The 20,144-nt window shown below is 37.2% G+C and overlaps 1 protein-coding gene across 3 annotated transcripts; it reads left to right on the forward strand.

The window, feature by feature from the left end:
• The first annotated feature begins 1,242 nt into the window (after window positions 1-1,242).
• On the forward strand, window positions 1,243-19,148 carry mfsd2al2 (major facilitator superfamily domain containing 2a-like 2). 3 transcript variants are annotated; one of them, XM_051903993.1, is made up of 14 exons: window positions 1,243-1,798; window positions 1,933-2,052; window positions 4,145-4,269; window positions 6,932-7,064; window positions 7,304-7,382; window positions 8,762-8,907; window positions 9,413-9,503; window positions 11,037-11,152; window positions 11,387-11,470; window positions 11,591-11,674; window positions 11,866-11,978; window positions 16,062-16,205; window positions 16,475-16,651; window positions 18,632-19,148. In XM_051903993.1, the coding sequence occupies exons 1-14, from the start codon at window positions 1,697-1,699 to the stop codon at window positions 19,023-19,025; spliced, it is 1,908 nt and encodes a 635-aa protein (XP_051759953.1). In that variant the 5' UTR covers window positions 1,243-1,696; the 3' UTR covers window positions 19,026-19,148. The 3 variants fall into 3 exon arrangements, with proteins under 3 accessions (XP_051759953.1, XP_051759954.1, XP_051759955.1); XM_051903994.1 differs by lacking the exon at window positions 6,932-7,064 and having other exon boundaries at window positions 1,245-1,798; window positions 7,304-7,407; XM_051903995.1 differs by lacking the exons at window positions 4,145-4,269; window positions 6,932-7,064 and having other exon boundaries at window positions 1,248-1,798.
• Window positions 19,149-20,144: the final 996 nt, after the last annotated feature.

Here is a 20,144-nt window from a genome sequence, read left to right on the forward strand (position 1 = left end):
TGTTTCCTCTGGTATAAAAATAGCATTTAAAAGAATACAGTATTTGAAGGTCACAACGTTTTTCTATTATATTTTCACTTGATCATCATTTCCTGTTATTATGGCCAGGAAAACTGGGTGTTGGGGTGGGCGGTGAAGTTACTTTTTTAGACCATAGTTTTGACCTTACTATATTTCCATCAAAGTTCTGGAAATATTAACCTTTTCTTGTGGCCAACATGTGTATCTCTTTATAGATTGTGGATGGCAAAAGCACCGCTGAGGACAGTCCGCCAGTGAAAACGGATCTCTGTAACTCTCCAGTTCACGGGTCACTCTTTCTTACGAATCGAACTGGGAAGCTTTGGTTTGCAAGCCCAGATTCACAACCTGTGGACCTGACTGTAGTTGAATTACTTCATAGCTTGACAAACTACAGTTTCAAATTAACTTCTCCAACACTGAATAAAACTAATTCACAGTAGCTGTGTCAAACCTAAATCGCTCTCTATGTGATGTGTACAGTAACGGGTGCCATTTTGCAGTGTTGTTCAAATTCTCATTCCATATATAGTGCACTCTTTTGTACTCATAATCCGTAACGCTGCATTCACACGGGGTGTTGGCATTAAATGCTTCTCATTTACTTTGAATGGGTGACATATTGCATTGCTGAACTGAATTGTGGGTTCCGTTGCATTGCATCACTGGTGTTGATAGTGGCAGAAGATGAAACTTTTTCAACTTTCCAAGTGCCGACGCAGGTGTCAGCCAATCAGATCCACTTTATGCAAATACCCTAGCGCAGAGGCTAGCCAATTGTGTTCATGCAACACCAGAAAATAGAGGAACATCAAAATGGAGGAAAAGCTTATCATTGCGATGGGTAATCACCCGGTCACCTGACTACATAAGCAATCGCAATGCAACCAAATTGTCATCCATTTCGTATTACAAACTAGCTGTCAAAAGCTGGCTTTTTTGTGTTGTGTTGCAGTCCAAGCTGAAAGTAATGTGATTGGCTGTTGTCACTATGATGGTCGCGTCAGCACCAAGCTTTAGACACGCCCTCCGTCGAGCATCATCGCCAACACCCTGTGTGATTGCAGTGTACAAGTGACATAAAATTATAATTTAGTGGATGACTAGTTAACTAAAACTAAAACTAAACCTATTAAAAAAAACTTGAAATGGGATGTGATCCTTGGAATGGGATGTGATCCTTGGAATGGGATGTGATCCTTATTGATATACTCAAGTTTTTTTTTTTTTTTTTTTACTATTTATCTGACTTAATTTAATAAAATTTAAACCATAAAATCTAACACTAACCTTTTTCTTTTACTCTCTGCAGGTAGATGACATGATGTCCCTAAAAATGAAATTTGATCATGAAAAGTTGACTGAAAAATCTATTTTATACACTTCGATGTTCAACAAATTGTGTTTACTTTGTAAAAGTAGTCCTTGTGTGACCGACAGCGTCTCTTGTTACAGTGTGCTGTTCCTGTGGGAGGATCGGTGAAGTTGCTGCACTTCCACTTCAGGATTCAGATGGACTAGTTTCACTGGTTTCACTCCTTTTAGGAATCAATAGGCACTAGTGAAACCAGCAGAATGAGTATGTAATCATAACTGATTAAAGACTAAAAACAACAGACCACCAAAGACTAATCAGACTGAAAGAGCGTACAATCAACACAACGCTGACCGCAGTATGCCGAGTGCTACAACACGGCCGGATAAAGAACAGAGTGCTTTCACCTGTATCACTGATGAACATGGTAACAGAAAAACAGAAGAGAGTCAAGAAACCTCTGTGAGTTCTTTTTAACAAAGTATTTTGTAACACATATATACAGAGAATACCTCCTTTAAATGTTTGTATGCTTTTTTTTTTTTTTTTTTAAGAGGCCAATGTCTCTCTCTTTATTGCTCTTTCTGTGTCTTCAGAATAAGGTGAGGCTTGCCCTTTCCAGAAAGCTGTGTTATGCAGTAGGAGGTGTACCATATCAGATGACCAACATTGCTATGGGTTTTTCTCTACAGATCTTTCTGTTGGATGTAGTGCAGGTAAGAATGATGTCAGCATTTTCTCACCTTTGGCTGAATTATAGTCCAAAGATTAATAATGATTTATATTGTCAAATTAATATTTATTGCAGAATATGACCTGCATGTTCTATTTACCTAATAGCACTATATCCTTCTGTTATGTTGATTGGATTGTGTAAGTGGCACAATGGCTAAAACAGTACCTAAAAATCTAATTGGTTATTCATTCAAATTATTTAAAAAAGCCAGTGCAGCCAAAGTCACATCAGCCAAAAAGAGAGGTCATTTCAGTGGCAAGTCAGTACATTTTGATTAAAAAGATTACAAAAAACAAACCTTTTCACACTTCTACGATCCTCCAAAAAGGAATAGGGCACTGACAAAATACACTGCTCAAAAAAATTAAAGGAACACTTTGAAAACACATCAGATCTCAATGGGGAAAAATATCATGCTGGATATCTATACTGGTATGGTCTGGGTAATGTGTTAGGAACGAAAGGATGCCACATTGTTTGATGGAAATGAAAATTATCAACCTACAGAGGACTGGATTCAAAGACACCCCGAAAATCAAAGTGAAAAAATGATGCAGCAGGCTAGTCCATTTTGAAATTTCATTGCAGCAACTCAAAATGGTACTTAGTAGTAGTTTGTAACGTCGGGACATGCTCCTAATGAGACGACAGATGGTGTCCTGGGGTATTTCCTCCCAGATCTGGACCAGGTCATCACTGAGCTCCTGGACAGTCTGAGGTGGAGTCTGGCGGAGTCGGATGGACCGAAACATAATGTCCCAGAGGTGTTCTATTGGATTTAGGTCAGGTGAGCGTGGGGGCCAATTGGGGAGCGTGGTATCAATTCCTTCATCCTCCAGGAACTGCCTGCATACTCTCGCCACATGAGGCCGGGCATTGTCGTGCACCAGGAGGAACCCAGGACCCACTGCACCAGCGTATGGTCTGACAATGGGTCCAAGGATTTCATCCCGATCCCTAATGGCAGTCAGGGTGCCATTGTCTAGCCTGTAGAGGTCTGTGCGTCCCTCCATGGATATGCCTCCCCAGACCATCAGCAGCATGACGTTCTCCACGGCTTCTCCAGACCCTTTCAAGTCTGTCACGTGCTCAGGGTGAACCTGCTCTCATCTGAAAAGCACAGGGCACCACTGGCGGACCTGCCAATTCTGGTGACCAATGGCAAATCGAGCTCCACGGTGCCGGGCAGTGAGCACAGGGCCCACTAGAGGACGTCAGGCCCTCAAGCCAACCTCATGAAGTCTGTTTCTGATTGTTTGGTCAGAGACATTCACACCAGTGGCCTGGTGGAGGTCATTTTGTAGGGCTCTGGCAGTGCTCATCCTGTTCCTCCTTGCACAAAGGAGCAGATACCGGTCCTGCTGATGGGATAAGGACCTTCTACGACCCTGTCCAGCTCTCCTAGAGTAACTGCCTGTATCCTGGAATCTCCTCCATACTATTGAGACTGTGCTGGGAGACACAGCAAACCTTCTGGCAATGGCACGTATTGATGTGCCATCCCGGAGGAGTTGGACTGCCTGTGCAACCTCTGTAGGGCCCAGGTATCTCCTCATGCTACCAGTAGTGACACTGACCCTAGCCAAATGCAAAACTAGTGAAAAACAGTCAGAAAAGATGAGTAGGGAAAAAAATGCCAGTGGCCTCCACCTGTAAAACCATTCCTGTTTTGGGGGTCGTCTCATTGTTGCCCATCTAGTGCACCTGTTGTTAATTTCATTAACACCAAAGCAGCTGAAACTGATTAACAACCCCCTCTGATACTTAACTGACCAGATCAATATCCCAGGAGTTTAACTGACTTGATGCTATTCTCTGATTAAAAAGTGTTCCTTTAATTTTTTTGAGCAGTGTATTTGTTATAATATAATCCATTTATTTTGCTTTCAAAAAAAAAAAAAAAAAAAAATTTAATCAGAAAACTGCACTACTTTTGAATGCCAAAAATGGAGGAAAAACACTTACTGAGTTTCTTGAATAGAATCATTTAATCTCAGCAATCTTATCTCTGACATGGAAAATATGCATTCCCGTATTTACCCTTATTTTTCTCTGTTTTGCTGTGTGTTCAGATGGAGGCATTTTCTGTATCTTTGATTCTGTTCATCAGTCATGCCTGGGATGCCGTGACTGACCCACTCGTCGGCTATCTAGTGAGCAGGAGTAGGTGGACCCAGATCGGCAAGCTTCTCCCATGGTGGGTGATACAATAAGAGGCCGAGTTTGTGACATGAGTGGTACTAGGAGATTTATGGTACTAAATTATATTTATGGAATAGTAATGTTCCATTTAAAAAATTCAAATGTAGTACCTACTCAGACAGTACACGATTTCGGATGCAGAGACAGTTTTATTGAGTACGGAAAACAGTGTTCACATCATGTTCCATATGTGAAAAGAGTCCATTTAGAACTTTACTAAACAAATAAATTACTGAATCACTCATGTAAAAGCATTAACAAAAATAGCTTGACATTTATGCTTTTAAACCCTCTCGCCTGCTTTCCTGATAGGCTTCCAGTGTAAGTGCACTACTGTACGTGCATTTCCTGTTTGTTTTTACACTGAAGTATGAGTCATAATTATTGTCTATGATAATGGACTTGATGGGGGGCTATTTATGGCACTAAATTATATTTATGGAATAGTAATGTTCCATTTATTACCTGTTAACCACTTTTTGAGCATAGACCTGAAAATCAAATTTCCAACTTAAACTGTTGTAAATCTTGAATGCTTTGGAGTAGTTTTCTTTCTCACCAGCCACTGTGGCTAGAGGTTTTCCAAAGTTACTAGCCACTCAGCATTTTCACTGGCCACAATTTTGACATTGATAGCATGGGGGAAAACTGCCATATAGCTATATTTAAAAATTATCTCATAATTTGGCACCAGGTATATTAGGTTGCTGTCATTTTAAGACTTGACACACGGACCCATTATACCGTTACACATGCGCTTTCTGGTAACACTTTAGTATGGGGACCAATTCTCACTTTTAACTAGTTGCTTATTAGCTTGCATATTGGCTGTTTATTAGTACTTATAAAGCACATATTAATGCCTTATTCTGCATGACCATATTCTACATCCCTAAATCCTAACCCATACCTAAACTTAAACGCTAACAACTACCTTACTATTAATAAGCAGTAAATTAAGAGTTTGAGGCAAAAGTCATAGTTAATAGTGAATGTGTTACCCGCTTTGTTTCTCAACTATTTACATTCACTTAAAACATAACTGACTGTGTTTACGTGAATACTCGCATTTTGACATTATTTTGTGTGTAATTTGACTGTTTAAAACATAACTGACTGTGTTTACGTGAATACTCGCATTTTGACATTATTTTATGTGTAATTTGACTGTTTAAGCACAATAATCAGTGAAAAAGAATGCAATTTAGTACAGGGAGGCAGCTTTATGTGAACACACTTTGGGTATAAGCAAAAAATCTGTGTGAATGGTTAAAATGATGTGCAATACGCGCAATACGCACAATCCCATGCCGAAATTCAAGTCCTGTAACACCAACAATATTCATCCAAAGCAAATGAAACGAGTGAGTGAGGGGAGTCGGGTTTGTCTGTCAACTCTGTCAGAAATGAGAGAGTGAGAAAGAGCAGCAGCTATTGTGTATCTATTCTGCAGAAAATAAGTATTGAAAGCGTTTCAGATTTTTCAGTATCGAAAAATCTATTTTTGACAACAATATAGTGCACTTAGTTTAATATTTCAGATGCCTTTTTAAAAGCTAACAACTGAAAAATGTATATATTATATATAAAATTCAACCCACCAAAGTGGCTAGTAGGAGTGACTGCGTTACACGCCACTGCTGAAATCCACCCGCATTTGGTGGGTATCACTTTTGCAATTTAATACGACTGCGTTCAAGAAATGTTCCGGAGTTCACATGAACTGTACATGGACCACACTTTTTATGCGGATTCGGGTACGCTTCATCTAAACGACCAAACTCTGACGTCAATTGAGCCCGGGGTGCATACCAAAAGTTCGAGTGAAAAAAAACACCCCATGTCACCTTACGGAGGTTTACCCTGCTATAGTTTACTTCTGTGTTCCATATGTGAAAAGAGTCCATTTTAGAACTTTACTAAACAAATAAATTACTGAACCATTCATGTAAATGCATTAACAAAAATAGCTTGACATTTATTGATCCTGTCGGACTTATGATAGCTACCTGAATCGTAACAAAGCACTGTTGGCCAGAGGAGAACTGGCCCCCCGACTAAGCCTGGTTTCTCCCAAGGTTTTTTTTCTCCATTTAAACACCTATTTGCCACTTGTCTGCCACCTGATGTCACCTGATGGAGTTTGGGTTCATTGCTGCTGTCGCCTTTGGCTTGCTTAGTTGGGGACACTTGACATTTGACTTGACATTTGATATTCAACAGTGCTTTGATCTGCCTGCATTGACACTATTCTTTTAAGAGCTGCTGTGCAGCCAAATAATGTACCAGTTATCAATGTAAAGCTGCTTTGACACAATCTACATTGTAAAAAGCGCTATATAAATAAAGGTGACTTGACTTGACTTATGCTTTTAAAGCCTCTCGCCTGCTTTCCTGTGTAAAGCAGTGTAAGTGCACTACTGTACGTGTATTTCCTGTTTGTTTTCACACTGAAGTATGAGTCATAGTTATTGTCTATGATAATGGACAGTATACAGTACAGATGTTGTTCATAGACTCTTCTAATAAAGTGTTGAGAATGGAATGGTTGTAAAGTGCATGTTATAAGTTTCCAGCACATGCAAGAAATGAGAAAAGTGGTTTATGAGGATGCTTTACCCTGCTTGATATGACTCATCTGCTTCTTCCTGTCTCAGGGCAGTGCTGTCAATGCCGTTGGCCATTCTCGCTTACATCTTCCTGTGGTTCATACCTCACAATGCAGTAAGCTCAGCGTTCAGAGTGCCCTGGTACCTAACCATCAGCTGTCTTTTTGAGACCTTCATGAGTGTATGACTTCCTTCCTTATTCTATCAATCACTAACATATGCCCTGTCCTTTCCCCATGTGATGATTACTGGCTCAGAAAAAGCTTTTTATGTAGGCAAATTAGCCGACTTCCATTAGCATCACTCTTGTGTTCATGATTGAGGTCAAGTGGCTGTTACATCACTCAGCTACCCCCGCATGTCTTTCATGTGCTGTGCTATTTCCTGACGTCTTCAAAGTGAACATTATGCTTCCTGCAGTGCTACAGTGTTCCATATACGTCCCTCAACATGTTTCTGGGAGGAGATCAACAAGACAGAGACTCTGCCACAGCTTACAGTGAGAACATTTAAACACTCATACTGTATGTCAGCATTCAAAAATTCCAATTCTGTTTTCAATTACTGACACTCATGTTGTTTCAAACTTCAAACTTGTTTTTCCATGGAACACAAAAGGAGAAATTCTTAAGAAATGTTATGGAAAAGAGGGCATTCTTCACAAATTCATATTTTGTGTTCCATGGAAGTCAAAGACACTCATACAGGTTGACACAACATGAGGGTGTGTTTTCCTTTTTTACTATTTGATCAAATGTTTTTTGTGCTATGCATTATTACGTGTCTTAGGATACTGTGCTACTAGCTTAGCAACATGCTAATGTTAAACTTTGTTGCAATTTTGTTTTTGTTTAATTGAAATAAAGCTGAATAAAATAAAATATACATTTTAGATGAAAGACAAAGTCAAATTAGATGTTGCCAACTAAATGAAATAAAGTGTTAAAATTACTAAAACTAACCTAAAATAAATAATTAAAATGAAATTAAAATGAAAACTTAATTAAAATGAAAACTGAAAATTTTAAAAATAAAAGCTAATTCAAAATATCAATAAATACTATATAATTTTATATAAATACTACAAAAGGAAAAAGTTTTTTATTTTATGCATAAAGGATGCATTAAATTGCTCAAAAGTAACAGTAAAGACATTTATGTTTTAAAATATTTACATTTCAAATAAATGATATTCTTTTTAACTTTCTATTGATCAAAAAAATCAGGGTTTCCACAAAAATATACTGTTTTCATCATTGATGATAATCAGAAATGTTTCTTGATCAGCAGATCATCATATTAGAATGATTTCTGAAGGATCATGTGACACTGAAGACTGGAGTAATGATGCTGAAAATTCAGCTTTGATCACAGGAATAAACCACATTTTTAAATACATATTCAACTGGAAAACAGTTGTTTTAAATTGTAAAAAATATTTCACAATATTACTGTTTTTATTGTATTTTAAATCTAATAAATGCAGCCTTGGTGAGCACAAGATACTTCTTTCAAATGCAGTAACAGTAACACTGTAGAGAACTGATGCCATACATGCTACAATTGCAAACAGCACTCAATCACTTGCTCCACATTTGTGTGTGGCACAAAGTTGCGACCTACATAGATCATAATCAGCCACTTACATTGTTCCATTTTGGTTAGAATGCTGCCTTATAAGGCAGCTGCCCATTTCGGCAGTAGGCAGCTCACTAAGTTTTGGAACAGGGCCATTTTAACCTATTATTACACTGCCAAGACGGCCCTAATTGTAAGCAGGATGTGTGTGATAGCGTTTCCCTGAGCAATAGTTGGTATTATCGGTGGCTGTATGGTTGCGTGAACATCTGTCTCACCCTCTTTCTGTCTCTCTATCAGGGATGAGTGTGGAGGCGTTAGCTATGCTGATGGCGGCCATGATTCAGGGTCAGGTGCTGTGGGTGTATAACAAAGACAGAGATCAAGCCTGTCTGAACGTGGACCAAGCACCGGATCTCCCACACAGCACAGCGCTTCATGAAACCGTAACAATAACTCCTACACACCAATGCCACACTATAAAATACTGTGTAGGGCAAATGTTCAGACATTACTCAGGTGTTTTACCATTTATAATTAGTGGTGTTTGCTAAGGAAAGCTTAGCTTGTAATACTGCTCATACTTAGGGATTTGAACAAAGTCATAAAAAAGTATTTACCTATGAGGTATACTTTTTGGGTCTGATAATGTGTGGCAATTACACAATTACTTTTTAATGGAATTTCTATGGGTAATTTGCAGCCTCGGGGGACAGTTAGTCTATAGGACCATGTGAAAATACACACTCTGACTAACATGTAATCCAACTTTCAACTGTTGTAATCTAGCTAAAACGTTGTTTGGAAACACAGTTGAAAAGTTCCTTATATGTGTACAGTTTAGTGTGATCCCTCACACTTTAGGTGGGGAGGTCTTATTAATGCCCCTGTAATTTGCACCCTGGGTCTGTTTGCATTTACACTTACATATATGTCTGTGTTTCCCAACAGAGAAGTGCCTTCATGATATCAGCACTAGTCGTGAGTGCACTCTTCTTTGTTTGTTGTATGGTGCTGTTCCTTGGGGTCAAAGAACAAAAAGGTGTGCCGTACATTTGTGTACAAACTACTTTACTTTTTCAAAGAGTAAAGGCGTGGTCACACTAGACTTTAAGCACGTGAAATTTCTACGGACACTGCAATGGTCGCAAAATGACGTCACATTCTTCAGCATGATTTTTTAAAACATTATCCAACATACAGTATATTACATAAATAATGTAAAAATATGCAATCTACTAAGTTTGCGTTCTTTTAAAGGCACAATATGTAAGATTTTTGGATTAAAATATCCAAAACCCATTAAAACAATGTTGTGTATGTTGTTGTTGACTTGTGTACTTACATTATCCAAAATATTTCCAACAATGTTTAAATCCAGAGAAATCAGCTATTTTAACCAGTGTAATGGACCGTGTCAATGATGTCATATCCACGTTACCCTCGATTTCTGGTCCTGCTTCCGTAGAAACCATGGAAACAACAAAGACCTTTTGATATGTTATGTTTTTTAGACAGGAGAGCAACAGTTTGGATACCTTTATTGACAGAAAAATAATCATTGTTATATAGTTCAACACGTTTAGTCTTATTGTTTGAATCTTGTTTTCTTGATTTACTGTGAACGCTCAGAGTAACGTTAACATAACTTTAAACACACTCAAATGCGTTGCGTTACCTCACAATTTTAATTTGTCAAATAAAGTGACCTGTATAAGTAGTAATTCAGTACTTGCTGCTGTTTTATGAGTGGAATAAAATAATGTGAATTTAAGTGATCAAACATAACTGTAAGAAAGTTCAAGTTCAGGGAAGGAGGTGAACGTTTAACGTAACTTTAATTGTAAAATAAACAAAAGCAACAAAACTAAAGGTCCAGCAGTGGCCGACTATGGCATATAAGCATAATGAAAAAAGCTACGTAAAATGTCCCGTGGCTCTCGGCCTCACCCTGCTTCATACCACAGTAACGTTAATAAAACATTAGCTCATCCATGAACATTATTTCTGCCTTGAGTCCCGTCGGATTGCTTTCCATCAGCTGTGGAGGTGAAGACGACAACTACCATGGTTCCACTCTCATTAACGGTGCCTCTAGTGGCGAAACTTACATACTGTGCCTTTAGTTCAGCTAAAAGGTCACACTGTGACTTATCAATCTTCTGTTAGTCTGTGATACAGATTTGCAGGTCAGAGTTCACCAAACTTGAACTTTGGAATGCAGCGAAATGTGAAACTTATTGGCTTGAGCTTGTGTTTTTGTCTCCCACATTCGTATGCGTATAGAAGTCGATGGAATGAAAAGTGTAGTGTGACCACACCTAAATTTCAAAGATTGCTTTGTTTTGTTTTGTTTTGTTTTGCCAGATTCCCTGATCATATTATTGAGTATGAGGGTTTTTTGAGCAACATTTAATAACAACTTTATGGCAGGCTACATGTGTTTAAACTGTAGTAAATTCAGTGTTTACGAATAAAATCCCACCAAACTAGCTCTATACTCTATACCAGTTCGGTGTCAAATTTCATAGCTTTTGTAAAGATGTATTGTTGCATCTCGCTCTGGCTCCTGTAGGGCCTCACAGTGATCACATGCACACTACATACCTGAACGCTTTGAAGAAGCTCATTGGCCATGTGTCATACCAGCGTCTGGTCCTCGGCTTTCTCTTCTCCACTTTAGCTTTTCAGGTAGGATCTCTAGTTAACCTATAAAGTACATGGAAAATCAGAACTACAACAAAAACAGCACATTGACATGCATGTCAAGACAATCTGACTGAAATTGTATGTGATATAAATAATAAAAACCTACCTTCTGTATTGTATAAATCTTAATATTTAATTTTAAGCTAGGTACTAATACATAAAATAATTCCATTCTCATATGAGAGTACTCTATTAATGCTTACTGAAATTTTCCAGATGTCTTTGGGGAATTTCACACTGTTTTGCACTCATGTTGCTGGTTTAGGAGCTCAATTCCAGTATCTCATGTTAGCTATACTGGTAAGTCTGAACATACAAATGCAAAATGAAAGGAATTGTACTAACGGAAGGATAATTTTAGCATGACCTTACATGGTTCATGAGATTTTTAACTCCTTGGATGTCCTATTGTGCGCACAGGTGGCCGCAACCATATCAGTGCCAATGTGGCAGATGACACTGGTGAAGCTGGGCAAGAAAATGGCACTTTTTATAGGTCTACCTGTAAGTTCCCTCTGATGCTGATGGTGAGGAGACCATACACAATGATTCTGGTGATGTACCCAAGTGGTTGCAGTTCTGGACTAGTAGCTGTAACAAAATGTGCATACTTCAGCTATCCATTTTGTTTCCACTGTAAAACAACTTAAGATTTTTATAGCGATCTATATGTCTTTGCCTGTGTTTCTCCGTAGCTCCTCATACCAGCTCTGGTGGTCTTAGTTGCCATGTCAGAGAACTTTCCGGTGTACACGGTCATGTGTGTTTTGGTTGGAGCTAGTTTAGCTGCACTGTTCTTGTTGCCATGGTGAGTAACAATAAGACCTGCTAATCAGGCCAGCATTCTCCCCCATGGAGAGTTTAGCACATGCCAATCTATCAGCAAATCTTACTTTAATTGTATGCTGGACATTGCCATAACTTGCGCTAATAACAATATTTTAAAGGGAAAATGTGCACTTGGGTTTGCTATGTTGTCAAATGTTAAATTACTTTTTTAATCATTCATTGAACCCAATGGAGAGGTCATATAATTAGTGGTTTTTGCTGTTACTATTGCTCAGAGTTAAGGAGTATTAACTATAAGGAGATGGGTCAATAAAATGATGCTAATTTTTGCCCAAATTTATTCATTTATACAAAATATATTAAAATGAAATTCATACAAACAATTTCTTGAATAGGCTCAGAGCTCAGATTATAAAAAGAAAAAATAATGTATTATCCTACTTGATGTCTTAACCAACTGATGTGTTTACTACTACATATCTCCTGTAATTTCAAGAAAATCAGACCATTGCACACTGAGATATGGGTATCCATGTGTTCACACTGTCTGGCGGCCATTTTGAAAGCTGTCTGAAAACTTGCAACAAAAGAGGAGCCTCTTAAATGTCCATTTTTAAGGTGGTTAAGCTTTTTTGGGGGGGGGGGGTAGTTATAACTACTTACTGCAAAATTAAGAGATTAATGTTTAGATTTTTGCATATTATAACCTGGAACCTGCATGTGAAAAATAATTACAGTTAAATCCAAAAGATAGTTTTAGCAACATAGCGCAGATGCTACAGAACATAGTTAGCTTACTAGCTGTATAAGATTGTTTGCTACACTAATATATTACTTTACAGGCATTACTGGCTTGTACTTTTAAATCCATAATATTATAAATTTACAGTTTATTGATGGTCTGTGGTTTTACAATGTGGTTTACAAATTCGATTAGATTTCTATTCGCATGCTTGCGATTCGATATCGATTATTTTGGATGTAGTATATCAGTATATCTCTCAACTAATGGGGAGTCAGTTGGTACTACTATAATATTGAAGGTTAAAATTAACTTACTAGGTACAAATATGCCTAAAGATACGCTGTATATACGGCATCTAAACAGAAACACTTTGGTTTCCAGAACAAGGGAGCCAAATCTGAGAACTAAAACCATTGAGTTAATCCATCCTGGTGTCTGTGAGCTCCACTCAGATAAATATACAAACACTTAAATTACACTCAATAGTTTTTTTTTTTATAATAAATAAATTTTAGAATTGCATAATCATATTTCAATAGAGTTCATTTTTCTAGCTGACTAATGAGTTTATGGTCACTGAATCTGTTTTTCTGAGGTAAATGTGACGTTACGTGACATTGTTCACAAGCTGTTTTATCGACGTCTTTCCGAGGTTGAAACACTGATTGAGATATTACACGAGACATGATATGGATTTCGGTAAGTTGTACTGTGTATTTTAACATACCTTCAGATGTTTATTCATGTTTATTTCGCGCTGTAACTGGTATTAAAGCGGAGGAGAGGATGTTCACATGCGCTCCGTACTGCCGCTTCTCTTTAACTGAGGCGCTAAAGCGATCCGTCACATTAAACAGCGCCAAAACGGTACTTATTTTTTTTAATCTCATAATAAGATGGACGTCATTTGAAATCTGAGACTTTGCTTCATATAAAAAGTAACAAAGCACAAAGATTTTTGTGATTTATTGGATGGGAGACGCGCTACATGTTCTGTTCATTCATCAACTGAAAACAGACTAGACTAATCGATTCTTGGGATTTAAGAATCGAGATCGGTTCGTAAAAATGAGAATCGATTAAAATCGAGAAATCGATATTTTTTACCCAGCCCTAACGTTTACCCTACACCTTTATGATGAGAATGTTTTAATGCAATATTTTTTGGGGAAAAGTCCGAATTGTCAAGGTGCAAGGCCTCAATAATGAAGCCTCAAAAAAGACTAATTAAAATGATGAGATAATTAAAAGTGAAATATTTTATTACTGTATACTTATTATTATAATGTTTTATTATTATTATTTAAAAACTTACAAAACTGCTTCAATGCTTATAATTTTTTTTAAAACTTTGTCCACCAAATAAAAATCTACCAACAAAGTCATGTGTTCCAACCAATTTTAATGACATGGTTAGTTCAGGTAGTTCATGCAGTGCAGCTCACCAAAAACTTAATATTAGTGAATTAATAATTCATGATTTGTGAAAAAATTAACAAATATATTTATTTATTAAATTCACTTACACCGTGTGCAGAATTATTAGGCAAGTTGATTTTCTGATCATATGTTTTTCCCAGGCACATTTTACCAATTCCAAACCACATCAATCTTAATAACTACTATTAATTTTGTATTTAATCATTTATAAGTTATATATAATTGTTCATGAAGGCTGGAAATGAAAAACGCCTTATATTCAGGTGTGCATAATTATTAGGCAGGTTGTCTTTTACAGGCAAAACGAGCCAAAAAAGAGATGTAATGAATACTGTTTTTTATATTTCAGAATCTGGCAGTAAGGTGTGGGAGTTCATTTTTAGTCCATCTCCCATCCTGAAAAGTCCGTCTTGCAGATATGGAATAAAAGTGCCAAAATTTACTGCTAGTTTCTGGAAGATAAATTCGTCAAACAGTGGTACAAGAGGATGTGGTGCTGGTCCTTCAATCTGTCTGTCTATAAAGCCTATACAAAAAACAGTATTCATGTATTTTACAACACTTCAGCTGATTCTTATTAAGTGGGGGTCATTTTTTAGGATTCTTTACCTAACCTAAGTCTCTGAGATCCTGACACCTTGCACTTCTGGAGATTCCAGGTAGGTTGCAGTTCTGGAAAATGGTGTTGCTGGAGACTAAAGGGTTCCTGATGGTTTCACACTTAATTCTTCACCTTAATTCTTAATTCTTTTGCAGTTAACATGTGTCTTTTCTTCTCCACCTGTTTTTGTCTGACCCTGCTGACCCAATGAGCATTTTGCGATCCATTGGTCATGCCTTAACTGCAATTTCTAGTATTGCATTAGTATTGCATTCTTCTCATGAGCATTTAATAATTTTTGACTTTTCAGTCTGAGTAAAATCTCTTTTTTGGCTCATTTTGCCTGTAAATGAAAACCTGCCTAATAATTATACACAGCTGAATATAAGGCGTTTTTCATTTCCAGCCTTCATGAACAATTATATATCACTTATAAATGATTAAATATAAAATTAATAGTAGTTATTAAGATTAATGTGGTTTGGAATTGGTAAAATGTGCCTGGAAAAAAAAAATATGATCAGAAAATCAACTTGCCTAATAATTCTGCACACAGTGTACATGTATTTGGATTTAAGGAAAGTATATTATTACTTTTTAATTGATGGTTACACAACATGACATTTAAGAGTCATACATTTTAACAAAACTGCTTCACTGTTTGATAATATTTGAAAAAACAATTATCTGCCAAAAAAAAAAAAAAAAAGTCATGTGGTCAACCAACAGTCATGTGAAACCAACAGAAAATTTTATTTTTATTTTATTTTACAGTACTGTGTAATATAAGGTAACTACATGGGTTAAGGTTAGGTTTAGGGGTAGGTTCAGGGTTAGTACCTACCTAGTTATTAACATATTATTACTATATTAAGTACATAGTATGTATGGAAACTGTAAAATAAAGTGCTACCCAAATTTCTTAGAGCTTGGCACATTTTTGTTTTAAGCTAGATTTGTTAAAAGATGTCACTTTTTCTTTATCTTGGATGCTGTTATTTGTCATGATCCAAACATTAAACTTGTGTGCTATTACCCTTATAAGCAAACAGACCCGATTTTGCCTGCCAAGAGATAAAATGGGTGACGAAATCTCATCGATATACACAGAAGTAGAGATCAGAATATCGACTGGAAGGTTTGAATTTGGGCCAGTAAGCAACACCCGATAGAAACCACACAGCAATGTTCTAAGAACCACTCAGGACACAACCACAACAACCACATAGCCTATTGGCGGTTGTGAGTTTTGCACAGGGAAGCATCACTCACTAAAAATCTAGTTTAAATGCATAAAATACTTTTGTTTTGCTCAGGTCAATGCTGCCAGATGTAGTGGATGAGTTTGCTGTTCAGAATCCCTCCTGCAAGGGCCTGGAGCCCCTGTTTTATTCCTGCTCGAGGTTTTGCAACAAGCTTGGAGGAGGTCTGTCTGCTGGCATCTCCACTATGACACTGCAGTGAGTCAGCACTCGCTCTCTCCGAGCTAATGTAATGCCTGATTTTATGTGGCAGACTGTCAGTTTTTAAAAATATTGTGGACTCTGGCCCTACATTCAAGTACAATTGTTCACGCTCTATGTCCTGCAAGTTTTTAAATACTGTCAGGCAAGAATGTTTGAGCAAAACAAAATCATGCTTATGTTTACAGTAGTTCAGCCCTTTTTATGGAAGTCCGAAATGTTCATATTGAAATGTTTACACTGAGCAATGTGTTTTTCTGTTTAAGCTTCACAGGATATAAAGCAGGTGCATGTAGTCATGCGGATGGAGTCATCTTGGCACTGAAACTGCTTTTGGCCCCCATACCAATCACCTCTTTGCTGGTGGGTTTGGTGTTTTTCTATCTGTACCCAATCAATGAAGCACGTCGGAAGCAGATTCAACAAGATCTCGGACACGCAAGGTAAGATGTACTAGTGTCAACCAATATCTAACCAGAATATTTTGCTAACTTTCCCATTAAAGGGTTGGTTCACCCAAAAATGAAAATTATCCCATGATTTATTCCCCCTCAAGCCATCCTATGTTTATATGACTATCTTCTTCCAGACAAACACAATCAGAGTTATATTTAAAAATATCCTGGCTCTTCCAAGCTTTATAATGGTACTGAATAGGGGGGGTGAGATTTTGAATCCCAAAAAATGCATCTATCCATCATAAAAAATAATCTATACGGCTCCAGGGGGTTAATAAAGGCCTTCTGAAGCGAAGCAATGCGTTTTTGTAAAAAAATAAATAAATCCATATTTAAAATTTTATAAATTAAAATAACTAGCTTCCTCCAGACGACCTTACGCATACTACGCAAGTCGACTTGCGGCAAAAGAGTAACCCCTGATGCGATGTAGGAGTATCGTAAGCTTAGACACCTCTCGTGGTTCAAACAAATAGGGCTGTGCAAGAAACTCAAGCTCCTCTTCTATCGAAATCATCTGACATTTCTTTTTTAAATTCTCATTTTAGACTTATTTTGTTTTGCTCTGTCCTCTGAGTCTGGCTTCCGCGTTCGTCATTGCGTCATGCGTTGGATCAGAAGTTACTCTTCCGCCACAAATCGATGCGTACGGCCATCTGCCGAAAGCTAGTTATTTTAATTTTTAAAGTTTTAAATATGGATATTTTTCTTACAAAAACCAATCGCTTCGGTTCAGAAGGCCTTTATTAACCCCCTGGAGCCATATGGATTATTTTTATGATGGATGGATGCATTTTTTAGGCTTCAAAATTACTATTCAGTACCATTAGACCTAGGATATCTTTAAATATATCTCTGATTGTATTCGTCTAAAAGAAGATATACACCTAGGATGGCTTGAGGGTGAGTAAATGGGATCATTTTCATTTTGGGGTGAACTATCCCTTTAAATTATGAAAACATCATTACTGAATGTTCTCTGAATGTTTAAAATGTCCAGTTTTTCAAAATGTCTTATTGTTTTTCTTGGTTATGCGAACATTAAGGAAACATTCCACTTTATCATTCTTCAAATTTTATGGGAATGTTACTTTTAAATGTTCTATAAACATTCTGAAACAAGTATTAATATTTAAAGTGCCCCTATTATGCTTATTTTGTTTTGGAGGTCTACAGTAGGTTTAAAAAACACTTAATTTTCTCATAATATACATTGCACATTACCTCGTTTCTCAAAGAGTCTAAAAACAGTTTGTTCGAAGATTAAGTCTCTCTACACCCCTCCCTTCCGCGGGCCTGCTCTGATTGGTCAGATGACTCAGTCTGTTGTGATTGGTCTACCGCTTACATCTCGACATGTCGACAACATGAACCAAACTTTTTTAGGCCTCGGCTACAACTACAGTGTTTGAGGGCGGGTCAAGAAGATGTTGTTCGTGGACAGCCAATGAAGACCATAGACTTAGACAAATTTGTTACATTATTACATAGGTATGTAACAGGAAGTGAGACTGGAATTGCTGACAACTCGTTTCAGCAGTTCAGAATCGATTCTTTCATTTTGGAGACAATAACATTATTTGTTGTGAACTTTGATCTTTAAAACTTTGCAGAACTTTTACATTCGCAAACAGCTATATTAAACACTGCATGCATGAAAAGTCATATTTGAAAAAAGCATAATACGGGTTTTCAGCTAAAACATTTCAGAAAAAAATGCTCCATGAACAATGCATAAATAACGTTTTTGTGCTAACCTTTTAAGAACATTATTAAAGAACTGGTAACTTTTAATGAACATTCTATTAACGTTACTGGAAGAACGTTTGTTCATAACTTTGAGAAAACCTTGCCAGAACGTTAGCTAAAGTTCTGAGAATGTTCCCTGATAGCTAAATAAATCTGATAAGATTTATGAATGTTTTCTCTGTGATAATAATGTATTGTTTTCTTCTGCTTTTCTAGGTCTAACAGCGCCACGCTTTCCAATTTAGAAACAGAAAGGTTTCCCATAAGTCAACAAATCTATGAGCCCAGTCAGAGTTTCATCTTCAAATCAAAGCCTAGAATAACATCTCATCTTAATGCAAACAAATCTGTCACTCAAGCAAAAAATTCTACAGAATCATCTCCTCAAAAACACTGCAACACAAGCGCTGATTCACATGATGTCAGGATGTCTAGTTTCAAGTCAGCAAACCAGTTTCATAAATCTAGAGCTTACCCAACATCATCACAACAACATAATTCAAGTGTGAAACATCATGAATCAAAGTTGAGTGAAACTCAAGCCACACGTCAACTTGCACTGAAGTTTCAAGACATTCCAGATGATAGGTCAAAAGTTACATGGGTGTAGACAAAGAGTATAGAAGCCAATATAGTCAATATAAGTTCTTTGGTGTAGATGCGTAAACATAGGCATACTTAGCAAGCATTCCTGTATGAATCTAAACTCCCTAAATAAACATTTATTTCTGTTCGTTTCCCTCCTCTTTTATTTAGAATTTGTTGATGAATTTGTTCTGTATTAAAATTTTGCAATTCAATTGTTGTTCTGAATAGCAGCACAGCTGTGATTCGCTGTAGGCTGCATGAGTGCAATGCTGATATTTTCTACTACAAATAGCAAATAAGTTAAGTAACTTACATTGTAGACAAAATATTGCCACCTTCTTTGTGTGTTGCAAACAAAGGCAATGCAGAACGAAGTTGCTCTGCGAGAAACACAGAGTATTGTGGTTAGTGGAGTTCCTGAATGAATCAGTGTTCTGAACGAATCGGTTGAGTCAATTGGTTCAATGACTCACTCATATGGACAGTCAACGTATGTAACCTGAAAAAAAAGAGTCACTGAAAATGCCTCACCACTAATGCAGACAGTTTGTCTGGAACACGCAAACTCATTTTATAGTTTCATAATTAAAATACTTTAAAAAGCTGGAGGGAACCAGATGAGTTCTGCCGTCTGTGATCTATACGATCCGTATTTATTCTCACTAGGTGGCGATAATGAAGCGAAAAAGCGATTAAAGTTACTTTGGGTGGGCGTGGCCTGGTGTCTTGGGCGTGGCTTGGTGGACTGTGGGAGGAGTTGGATACACATTTAAAGTCCCCGTGAACCGGAAGTTGCAAACGACATTTCTCCAGTGTTCTGACCATAGACTGTAAAAAAAAAAAACAAAAAAAAATAGGTTGTGAAACGGAATATTGAATAGAGGGCAGGGTTTTACCTTAGCGCTCCTCCTGTCCATCTCTCACTCATAGCAGACCAATGCAGGGGAGTGGTTTACGCCATTCCAGACCGGAAGTAACTTTTCAGATTTTGATTAAAGATTACCACGACAAACAATTTTTTTCTGTGTATAAACTTGCACGGATTAATTGTTCAATGCAAAACTAGTAATATGCACTAACTAATTAAATAGGGTCAATTTTGATTTCATGACGACTTTAAATATTAAAATTAAATATCAGC

This window comes from Ctenopharyngodon idella, chromosome 8, assembly GCF_019924925.1.
Source record: "Ctenopharyngodon idella isolate HZGC_01 chromosome 8, HZGC01, whole genome shotgun sequence".
Lineage (NCBI taxonomy): Eukaryota > Metazoa > Chordata > Actinopteri > Cypriniformes > Xenocyprididae > Ctenopharyngodon > Ctenopharyngodon idella.